The 12,345-nt window shown below is 43.2% G+C and overlaps 1 protein-coding gene across 1 annotated transcript in view; it reads right to left on the bottom strand.

Annotated features, from left to right (window-relative positions):
• Positions 1-12,345, bottom strand: part of LOC121538085 (prickle planar cell polarity protein 3-B) — a 35,712-nt gene that overhangs the window by 9,650 nt on the left and 13,717 nt on the right. Inside the window, exon 2 of the mRNA XM_041845855.2 lies at positions 9,445-9,527. Within this exon, the coding sequence (XP_041701789.1) occupies positions 9,445-9,527 (83 nt within the window). The remainder of the gene's footprint in view (positions 1-9,444; positions 9,528-12,345) is intronic.

Raw genomic sequence — 12,345 nt, 5'->3', positions numbered from 1 at the left:
CAAATGAATACAACCACTAGCATCCCAAAAACTGTTTTAAGCAATGAGGCTGATGCAACAGATCAGAACGTTTAGCTTAAAATGTTGATAAACTATTAGGCTATTTCTTCACATTATAAACACAGCAATGCGCACACCGCAGTTGGCTATAAGCGCGAATGTTACAAAATGCAATCATTTAGCTGTCACGCCTGCTCCCGCTCCCCCTCCACGCCTCAGCCGGCTCGTCAGGCTCCCACGCCTCCGCCGGCTCGTTCGGCTCCCATGCCTCGGCCAGCCGGTCAGGTTCACCCAGGTGGGACGCCTGCTCCCGCTCCCCCTCTGCCAGTCTGCCCATCATTACGCACACCCGTCACCGTCGTTACGCGCATCTGCGCTTCATTGGACTCACCTGGACTTTATCACTGTTTGATTACCGCCCCTATATCTGTCTGTTCCTCAGTTGTGATCCCCGTGTCAGCATTAATATTGTTATGTTTCCCCTGTCCAGACGCTGTCCGTGTTTTGTTTCGTGTCTGTTTATATTAAATATTCACTCCCTGTACCTGCTTCTCCTCTCCCAGCGTCTGTCCTCACATTAGCGGGAAAACACCATTCTCAAAAGTGACCGCAAATGCGATTATGCATGTATGGCTTTTATTATAAAAGGTGCATTTTTATTGTGAAAATTAACTTCCCCAAACTTGAAACTCACGCGCTGCATATGTATGCCAGTTAGGTTCTACACCCGTCGTAAAGCTGATTAATGTGCTTTATTTTAATAGGTTATTTGGCCACTTTAGTTGTGATACAAACCTTATCAAAACATATAGGCCTATGGGCTAGGGTTTTTTTGTGATTAGGATTTGAAAAAGTCGAGAGAAAGGCATGCGCTGTTTCTTGCCTTACTGCACACAAGATGGTGATAATATATCATTCACAAGTGATAGGCTACTATTGTCACCCATCAGACTGTTCTTGATTTAATCTCGTCTTTACATATACTAAATTATATATGTGTGAAATTTGTTCTGATTTAGAATGGACCACTATCATGCACCCGTTTCGAAACAGGGGCAGGGGAAAAAAATACATGCACTTAAATAGTGAATGGAGTACACTTTTCCCGTGGTTCATTTTCGTGCCAGCCAGGTAGGCTATACTCCTGTTGTAAAGAGAAGCAATGTGCTTAATATTAGGAAAGTTCAGAAATAAATATAATAGGCCTAGCCTACAGAAAGCTGATGGGACCCTCTTTTTCATAGAGGCCATCACTCTGTTTTCTCACGCAATTGCATAGCCTATATAAATGTTGCGCAACATGAGCTCATGGGCTCTCATGAAGTGTTTGCGATTACATTTGCATTAATGTTAAAGTGATTAGAGGGACAATAGTGTGCTGAGTACCAGGCAGTTAGTACGTTTGGTAGGCTACTAATGACCATCAGCAGCATCAGAGCTTGGAGAAGCCTAATTACCGTGACTAAATGGTCACGTGGAATTTGACAGCAGTCATGACTCGTGACCGCCGGTGTGGCGGTAATATGGTCACCGTAACAGCCCTAGTGAAGACTCAGTAGCTCATTTGAAGCCCAGGAAGACGTTTTTAGCTTGCTAAAATGGCGTCTTATGGAGACATAACATGCGCAGTTTGACCTACTCCAGAAAGTGACGCTGCAGGCTATCTACGTGTTGCCCCCTCTCATTGAGTAACTCAAGTTGAAGGCCGACCGGGGTACTGCAGGTTGCCATTAGTAACTAAATTATCCTTATAACTTATTCTGTGTGCGATTTTAAAATAATGGGTTCAATGACATACATCTGGTGTACTAGAAGCAATTATTGGTACCATGATTGTCTTTGATGTTTTTATATTTATTTACACAAAGGTTGACCACAAATATAGCAATTTTTCCATTCACTATAATGGGGGATCCTGTTTTCTACTAACAACGCCTGCAGTGCTGGGGTCAGCCTTGAACTTCCGTGGCTACAATGAGAGGGGGCAGTCGTTCTCCCCTGTCCCACAGTGGTTATTAACAGGAGGAGGAAGAGAAGATGGAGATGGGGGGAGTAATCCTCCCCCTTCTCACCCCATCTGGGCTGTCATATCTTTCCTCAGAGTAATTGGGGCTGTCTGTATGTGGGACTGACTGTGGCAGTGTGAGAAAGGGTTTGTACAGTATGTGTTCATGTATGTGTAGGCATTACGTGTGTGGATGCATCAGTGTGTGGGCTCCTGTATATACAGTATCTCTCTGGCTCTTGTGTGATTGCATAACAGGCCCTCAGCTGGTATTTGCAGCTCAAGGCCTGCTCCTCGGGAACAGATGGAGGATAAAGCCGCTTTGCGTAGACATCCCCCTTAAAACACACACACACTCCGACCAGAGACCAATCCTTTCATGTGGATAAATGGCATTCCCTTTCTATCCCCTGTTCCAAAGTCTCCCATCCCATCCTTACTACTATTCCCTTCCCAATAAAATATTAAACTGAACAGCTCTCCTGCGGATCGCTTCTATCCCTAGCTGCCTTAGCTCCTTATAAGGCCATGTTGTAGTGCAGCAGGTCCAGTATAAATCATGGTAAACATAGCAGGTCACCTCAGGGTAAGCCATGCTGGAAAGACTCACAAGCCACAATCTAGCCCCAGCTGTTTGTTCTCAGAGCCTGTGTACACTGTACGTGTGTGCATGTGAGAGACACAGTACAACACAGAGTCACGTGTGTGTGTGTGTGTGTGTGTGTGTGTGCGCGTCGTACAGTAGGCCCGCAACATTCAGGCAGCAATAAAACCACTACTGATGTACCAGGGAATGTTATCCAGCCACCCATAAACTCCTCAAAATAACAGGGAGGTTTATCAGGAAAATAATCAGCAAAGAGTTGTCCAGAGTATAGTTGCCAAGTCCAACATGAAACGTTATTGCACCAGAGCAATTCATTTTAAATGATGTGTAGGACTGTGCTTGCAAATGGGCTTGAGTGTTATTAACCCACTTGTATCTCTTTGCCAGCCTGGAAAGACATCTAGCTAGCCATTTAGAGTATATTTAGCTCAAATGCCAGGATGGCACACTCAGCCACCACAGCCACACCCAGCCACTGCTACCGAGCACCCTCTGAAATGACCAGCAGCGCTACTGTGGTCCCAGAACAGATGCTGATGTGATCTGTTTCGCCTGTAATCCGTGTTACGCCTCCGATTCTCAGGTTACATCACAACCTGCTGGGCGTCAGCGCACTGTGGCTGTAACAGTTGTTGTTGTTGAGGCATCTTTCTTTGTGTTGATGTGTAAGAAGTGACTCTGGTTGTGGATAATCCCGTCCATGACTGACTGCTGGGCAGAAGGATACAGTAAAGTAGTGTAGCCTGCTTCTCTGTGATTCTCCTGAGGTCAGAAATCAATGCTCTGCCACATGGCCTAAATGTTTACTATGACCTCTCTGGTCTTTTCACACGGCACTGATGGGTTTAGCGTAGTTCACTAGTAGTATATTTGAATAATCAATACAGTATATCCTTCTTTTATCCCCCCCAAAAATGGTTTAAGAAGCACATGTATACTAAATTATAATTATAATAAAATACCTATTAGCTTGTGGTACTCTAATCTGGTCTTAACCACTAAACATACTGAATAACTTCTGTGACTTTACAGAGTAAAACAGTGTGAACTGGGCCAGCATGGAGACTCTGTAACTTCCATTAGTGCACTGTACATACTGCACAGCAGGACCAAATAATCCTGACACATAATCCTGAATAACTTCCATTTTCTCTACTAGCCCTCTTGAAGGAGAGCAGACATAACTCTCTCTCTGCTCGTTTTCACTTTTGGAATGCCACAACCCAAATTACAATCATTAGCGGTCCTGTTTTCAAATTTGCTAGCAGTGTTAACAGGCTCAATCTAAATTCTAAACCTTCCCCCTCTGGAGAGTAGGGGCTATGTGCCCCCACTATCCACTTCCCACTATCCGTTGTGAGCTAACGCATTCAAGTACACACAATTACTTTTTATTTCTATTCTATGAGTGTTTAGCCTTCCAATTAGTGGCTACATACACCAAAACAAAAAAGTAAAGCAGTAAATAGCCAAGACCTTTACCTTTCGTCATCAACGTCACAAATAAATCCATGCTGACTCTGTAACATCCTCCTATCTCAGAATCAGTCACATTGTGCTGCTGCCTGTCTGCCTGCCTGCCTGCCTGCCTGCCTGCCTGCCTGCCTGCCTGCCTGTCTGTCTGTCTGTCTGTCTGTCTGTATGCCTTGTCAGAGCTGAGGTCAAGCTGAGGCAGCTCCTTACCATGGGAAATGTGTTTTCTCTCTCTGAGTGTCTCTTTTCAATGTCTCACTCCTTCCTTCCCCCACACCATCCCTCTACCCCCATCTGATAGAGTTGACCAAACAATAAGCCACTGGACACACACACACTCCATTCTTTCCATTCACTGCATGTTTTCTCCACACTTCTAAAAAGCGTGTAATAGGTAAATTTGACCTCACCCTTTTTCAGAACACACATACACACTTAGACACACCAATGCCGACAGCTTCAATGTTTGAAATAATTGGAGCAGATTCTATGACTCAACTTCATTTGGGAATGAATCATTCCAAGTTTTGACAAGTCTAATCAAGATGAGCAATGCAGCACAGATAAAAAAAAGCCTATGTTTGGACATCAAGCCCTTCTGACCAATTAAAGGATGACATTTCAGAGAACATCATGGCCTGGCTATGGGCCTCTAAGAAGTCCAAAATCATAACAGCTCATCTGACCTCGCTGTCAATCACTCCAGGATGACCTGTCAATCAACAGGTCCCACCAAAAAGGCCCTTTGTCCTTAGATCTATGTTAAATTGCCTCGCTTGTCAATCTCTCTTTTATCTTTCTCTGTTCATGACCCTTTTACGGTTTCTCTCACTCTCGCCTAGAATAACTATTTAACTGTTCAAACATCAACAAGTGTGCCATCAACCCTGACAAGATAAGTAATAAGATACTCACTCTTCCATACAATCACAACTTAGAACAAAGTCAAAAGTCTGAATTTTTTGATGTATCATTAGCCAGTCAATCCATCCCATTCGTTTTGGCCATACATTTGTCAAATGGGTAATCTACCAACCAGTTTGTACAATACAGTGATCGATAACCCTCTTGGGATGAATGTGTGTGTGTGTGTACTCTGCTCTTGGTGTGATTAGCTGTGAATTAAACTGAGTAGCTACATTGTCTCTCTCTGTGGCCTGATAGTGCTCTGAGTCCAGATTAGATCCATCCATCCATCCCTCTGAGAAACAGATGGACACTGTCCCAGAATGCTCGCTCTGTGGTCACTAATTAGTGCCTGAGTAATCGCCATGCCACCTGCCTGCTCTTCCCAACTAATAGGGGAGGCTGGCTTTGAGCACTCTGTGTCTCAGTGTCACTGACTGGGACATATGGGGTCACAAGTAACTTAATTCCTCCTCTGGTGGATGGGGTAGTGGAGCCATCTGCACTCTGCCTATGAGGCCTCAGCCCCGGCCCTGTCTGGGAGAGAGAAGATCGAAGATGGATCACTGCCCTGACAGTGTGGTTAAACAGCTGAGCTCTTTGGTCACTTGCCTGTTTGTCCTCCAAGGGGGAAATGGGGGTAGGTGTTACTGTGAATGGGTTAATAAAGGAGATGTCATTTGTCCTGGACTCTGGAGTCTTTAAGATGTTAAGCAGCGACCCCCATACATCTCAATCATTTAATCATTCTGCCCTGTGGTAACTGGGCAGTAACTGTGGTTCTGACGCCTCCTGCTTAAAAGGATTAAACAGCTCTCATTATTCTTGCCCTGATATCAGACTGGAACATTAAACAAAAACTCCCTGTCACCAGACCTCAAACCAAGTACCCTCTCTATTCTGCTCAAATGTCTTTCAATAACTTCACCAATAACTTCGCCAATAACTTCGCCAATAACTTCACCATAACTGTGATTCACAGATTAACATGTATGGTAAACACATTAATGATATGATGACAGTGGCAGTTTCATATCTGGTTTGTCTGTGTTTTTAGCATGCCAGTATAAAGTACAGTAGAGTCACCATGTGCTTTAGATGAAGGACTGTTTGTCCTCAAAGCCTGTTGACTTGACCTTAACACAGGGACAGACTAACCAAGGAAGCAAGCACTCAATTAGAATAATTTGATATAAATGAATACCCTCCTTGCAGCCTTTATTCCATTGTATAGCCTAGTCGGTGTTTCTTCTATTTGACGCTTTATTAGTTCAATCTGCCAGCCAGGGTTGGCTTGTTTTCTGAAGGCCCAATGTGTGTTTGTGTATGCTACATTATTTTACCCAGAACTCTCTTTCTCTCTGTCAAACCTACCATGAAATGTGGCTATTGTCTCCATTCACTAAAACAACTCATAAAGGGAGCACTTCAGAAAATAGTCAGAAGTGCAAGCTGTGTTAACTTCAAGCCTTGTGCGAATGTACAGTATGTCTACAAAAATATTCAAAAAACTGCCCTTCCTCAAAGTGCTTATTAACTGTATGAGGACAGTGAAAAGTCAGAAAGGGATGGGGAGAAGGACGGAGAGTGAGCGAGGGATGAAGGAGGGCGAGAAGGTTAGGGCTTCATCACAGCGGTGGCGGCAGTAGCAGGAGCTGAAAGGGCTAATCTTATTAGGGTGAAGGACAGGATTAGCACTAACCAAGAGACCCAATGGGCTGGACACACTGAGGAGGGGAGGGGGGAGGGGAGGAGGGAAGAGGGAGGGAGGGGAGAGGATTCATACAGGAGGACTGCACAACACAGAAGAAAGAGGAGAGGAAAACTAGTTGCTGCTCAGAAAGACACGAGGACACTGACTGGACACCTAAATGACCATAGGTGGTTGAAAAACATCAACAGACAGACACTCATAGACACTCAGACACCAGTATGTATTTGGACAGTGAAGCTACAACTTTTAATTTGTCTCTATACTTCAGCAATTTGGATTTGAGATCAAATGTTTTATATGAGGCGACAGTACAGAATCTCACCTTTTATTTGAGTGTGTTTTTATACAGTATGTGGACACCCCTTCAAATTAGTGGATTTGGCTACTTCAGCCACACCCGTTGCTGACCGGTGTATAAAATCGAGCACACAGGCATGCAATCTCCATAGACAAACATTGGCAGTAGAATGGCCCGTACTGAAGCGCTCAGTGACTTTCAACGTGGCACCGTCATAGGATGCCATCTTTCCAACAAGTCAGTTCGTCAAATTTCTGCCCTGCTAGAGATGCCACCTTTCCAACAAGTCAGTTCGTCCAATTTCTGCCCTGCTAGAGTTGCCCGGTCAACTGTAAGTGCTGTTATTGTGATGTGGAAACGTCTAGGAGCAACAACAGCTCAACCGCGAAGTGGTCGGCCACACAAGCTCACAGAACGGGACCGGCGAGTGCTGAAGCGTGTAGCGCGTAAAAATAGTCGGTTGCAACACTCACTACCGAGTTCCAAAATGCCTCTGGAAGCAACGTCAGCACAATAACTGTTTGTTGGGCGCTTCAGGAAATGAATTTCCATGGCCGAGCAGCCGCACACAAGCCTAAGATCACCATGCGCAATGACAAGCGTCGGCTGGAGTGGTGTAAAGCTTGCCGCCATTAGACTCTGGAACAGTGGAAACGTGTTCTCTGGAGTGATGAATAACGCTTCAACATCTGGCAGTCCGACGGACAAATCTGGGTTTGGCGGATTCCAGGAGAACGCTACCTGCCCCAATGCATAGTGCCAACTGTAAAGTTTGGTGGAGGAGGAATAATAGTCTGGGGCTGTTTTTCATGGTTCGGACTAGGCCCCTTAGTTCCAGTGAAGGGAAATCTTAATGCTACATAATACAATGTGTCAAGTATTTGGACAAATTCTATTCTGGACAAATAAGAATAGAATATGTAATGTAATATAAATGTAATATATTTCTGAACACTTCTACATTCATGTGGATGCTACGATGATTACGGATAATCATGAATGAATCGTGAATAATGATGAGTGAGAAAGTTACAGATGCATAAATATCATACCCCCAAGAAAATCCTAACCTCCCCTGTAAATAGTACATTATTTACCATTCATTTCTATTGGGCACAACATAATCCAAAACCGTACCAAAACCAACTGCAAATGCATCCAACATATTTTTAGAGTCACAAGCTTGATGTAGTCATTACGTGCTAGGAATACGGGACCAAAAACTAAACTTTTGACTAAATTGAATACACTATAAGTGAATTTGTCTAAATACTTATGACAACTTCAAATGGGGAGACTAGATACATGAAGTGCTTTCATTTCTAAATGGTCAAATAAAATAAAAGGTGACATTCTGTACCAAAATACTGGTGTATAGAGCCAAATTAAAAGCTTGAACTTCACTGTCCAAATAAATATGTAGGGTAGATTATTTTAAAATGTGTGACACACCGGCAGACAGAGGCTCACACCTCTGAGCCTGGTGGAATTCCCCTTGTGTCCTGTAGAGTTTGTTCCAGTTCAACACTCAGCTATTTCCTACTCTCTGGTAGTAAGACCAAGTCAAGATTTATTTAGTTTAGCCAAATGGTCTCTTTTAATCTCGGCCATTTCCATTCCAAATGTATCATATTTTATTCAATGAAATGAGATACAGTGATACACTATATAGGCTCCATATATAATCAGAGAGCTCCCTCCATCCATAGTATGTTTTAGGTCTCTGCTATGAACCCTTTCAAAAGTTTAAAACGTGCTAAACCACATGCAGCTAGCATGTCTAATGGTAATCCCTTGCCCTCAGAGGTTGTGTGTGTTGTGTGTGGATAACGTCCACTCACACAAAGTGCAGCTGCTCTCACTTTATTTTTTGCCTCGATTCTCTATGACCTTTTCATTCACATTGCTGGATGCTTTATCTGCTCTGGATGTGGTAAATGCGTTGTGTGTGGATAATGTTTGTTTGAGTCAATACCTAGACCTACTCTCAACATGGACACAGTTTGGTTAATCAGCTCTCCACTCTAACATACAAACACACAGAGAAACCCTATTGTTGTCAGCAATCACCTCAAATCACCCAATAAAGACTGGAAGTTAGCTATATGACTCTTCCTCAATAAGTAAGTCACAACCAAATAGTGACACACAAGAGGGCACTGCCTGCACTAGACTGTGATCATACCTATCCTACTTATGAGTTATGAATACCTGGAATAGTATAACAGTAATCCTTCTACACCCCCCCCCCTCCCCCAGTGGTGGTTGTCCCACTGGCTATCCTAAATTGAATGCACCAATTTGTAAGTCGCTCTGGATAAGAGCGTCTGCTAAATGATTTAAATGTAAATGCAAATGTAATCACATGAAACATCTTGGAAACAGTGTCTATGTTCCTGTGAGGAGGTGAGGAGTATGTGATGGGTGTATGAGAGGCCTACCTCCAGCCATGCATGCGAAAGCCAGGACACTGGTCTCCACATCTTATACATGGTTGTCCCCGGTCTGGGTCTTCCGTCTCCTCCTGAAATCACAACATACAACAACATGACATTAGACACCCAGTATGTTAACATCATTCATGCATCACAAACAATGACAATAAAATGATCAACAAATACAGCATTTATTTATTTCACATGACAGTTAGTGAGTGTGAGGAGAAATGGTCACATGTGTCAAGTGGTCATTCCACTTTAATCAAAAGCAGTATGGATTGTGAGAGGTTAATCCCTGAGAGGTCAATCTCTACTGTCATTTATTGCATAGGATGTGAGTGGAGTGATCTTTCGCAATAGATTATTCTCTGGGAAGCAAAATAAATTCACAGAGATCCAGAGAAATACATGGAAAAATCCTCTCCCCCCTCAATTTGCACAACTGCAGTTTGATTCCATGATTGACAGAGAAGTAGGATTGCATTGGTTCAAATCCACATCAGGGTACTGTATGTGAGAGTGGTCTTGCTCATAATCCATGGGTGTGATGCCATCTGTGAGTACATGCGTGTAAATAATGTGCATGACTGTGTAACAGGGTGTGTTAATAGGGTTGTGTATGTTTATGTGTACACACATACATTATGTTGTGACTGTATTCCTATTACATTTACATTTACGTCATTTAGCAGACGCTCTTATCCAGAGCGACTTACAGGAGCAATTAGGGTTAAGTGCCTTGCTCAAGGGCACATCGACAGATTTTTTCACCTAGTCGGCTCGGGGATTAGAACCAGCGACCTTTCGGTTACTGGCACAACGCTCTTACCCACTAAGCTACCTGCCGCCCAATATGCATGTCAAAGGTCTGTGTGTATGCTTGCATAGCCGCCTGGTCCATTACCCAGCTTTGTGTGTGTGGAGCGAGCGGACGAGCGGATTAGGTGCTGACTGCTCGCTGATATGTGGCAGGGGGTTAGCGGTAGGGCTGTTATGGTGACCGTACTACCGCCACACCGGCGGTCATGAGTCATGACCGCAGTCAAATTTCACGTGACCATTTAGTCACGTAACTTGGCTTCTCCAAGCTCTGATGCTGCGGTTGGTCATTAGTAGCCTATCAAACTTGTTAACTGCCTGGTACTCAGCACTCTATTGTCCCTCTAATCACTCTGACATCAACGCAAATGTTTTTGAAAATCAAATCAAAACCCTTAATGAGAGCCCATGAGCTCATGTTGCGCAACATTTCTATAGGCTATGCAATTGTGTGAGAGTTTTGATGGCCTCTATTAAAAAGAGGAGGATCCCATCAGCTTTCTATAGGCTAGGCCTTCTATATTTATTGATCAACTTTCCTAATATTAACTTTATATCAACTTTCCTAATACAACAGCATATAGCATAGCCTACCTGGCTGGCATGAAAATGAACCACGGGAAAAGCGTCCTTCATAGATTACATGTATTTTTCCCCCCCATGCCCCTGTTCCGAGACAGGTGCATGATAATCGTCCATTCTAAATCAAAACTAATTTCACACATATATTATTTAGTATATGTAAAGACAATATTAAATTAAGAATAGTCTGATGGTGACAATATTAGCCTATCACTTGTGAATGATTTATTATCACTTGTGAAGGATGCCCTGCATGTGCAGTAAGGCAAGAAACAGTACATGCCTTTTTTTGCGACTTTTCTAATCATAGTCGCACACCTCATGTAGCCTAGCCCATTAAAATTAAGCACATTAATCCGCTTTACAACCGGTGTAGAGAATAACTGGCATACATAGGCGGCGCCTGAGTTTCAAGTTTGGGGAAGATCCTTTTCCTTTATAATAACGCACTACATGCATAATCACATTTGCGGTCACTTTTGAGAACAATGTTTTCCCGCTAATTGATTGCATTTAGGAACATTTGCCCTTATAGCCTACTGCCGTGTGCGCATTGCTGCGCTTATATTGTTAAGAAATAGCCTAATAGTTTATCAATATTTTAAGCTAAACGTTCTGATCTGTTGCGTCAGCCTCATTGCTTTTAAAAGTTTATTTGATGAGAGTGGTTGTATTAATTTGGGATCTATTGCATCCCACAACTGTCCCAGAGTATGTTTTGAATATTTATTTATTGCACAGAAGGACAAGTTGACCAATAGAATAAGTCAACTTTTGTACTATAGGGGATAGTAGATTGAAATAGGCTAGTGCTTTTGCTGTTCATTAGGCTTACTCTTGTATCTTGTTGGCTGATGAAATGTAGGCTAAATGTGGACAGTTCTAACATCTTCAATATGCGCCACGGAATTCAATAAGATGTACGGGAGCTGTTGCGTCCCCGATGTGTCTGTCTTCACTTGTAGCCTACTTCTTAGCTGAGATGCCTGTGAGAAGGACCCGATCATGTGACGGGCATTGGCTAATAAACATTTAGATATCTGAGAGAGCCATGTGAGTGAGAGGTTCTTCAGAGCATGGCAGCCGGGAGAATGGAATTATAATTATTATATTCAGCCCAAGGGCACAACGGCCACTGTGGCTGCAAAAGGCATGGATTTTTTAGGAGGCATTGCGGCCACAAAAGGGGAATGCCACCGGGAAATTCGAGGCCTGTTGAGAATATTATCAAGTGCTTGTCAAATTGTGAATGAGAGATTGATGTGCAGTCTGCACAAGAAACAAAGCAGAGTTCATGCCTTTGATGCAACTTTTTTCAAATCATCATTAGAGTCGCATCATGCAGCCTTAGAATGTATTCAAAATCAAAACATATAGCCCAACGTTTGTATTGTTTGTATTGTACAAGGATTTATTATACTTTTTTTATGTAGATGTTCCAAAGGTCTGCATCAGTGGCTTGTAGGCTATGCGTGGAAGCCAGGAGATGCTAAACGTGTTTAT

The sequence above is a fragment of the Coregonus clupeaformis genome, chromosome 24 (genome assembly GCF_020615455.1).
Source record: "Coregonus clupeaformis isolate EN_2021a chromosome 24, ASM2061545v1, whole genome shotgun sequence".
NCBI classification, from domain to species: Eukaryota; Metazoa; Chordata; class Actinopteri; order Salmoniformes; family Salmonidae; genus Coregonus; species Coregonus clupeaformis.
Note: the sequence above shows the minus strand (reverse complement) of the source record. Positions and strands in the feature narration are given on the sequence as shown.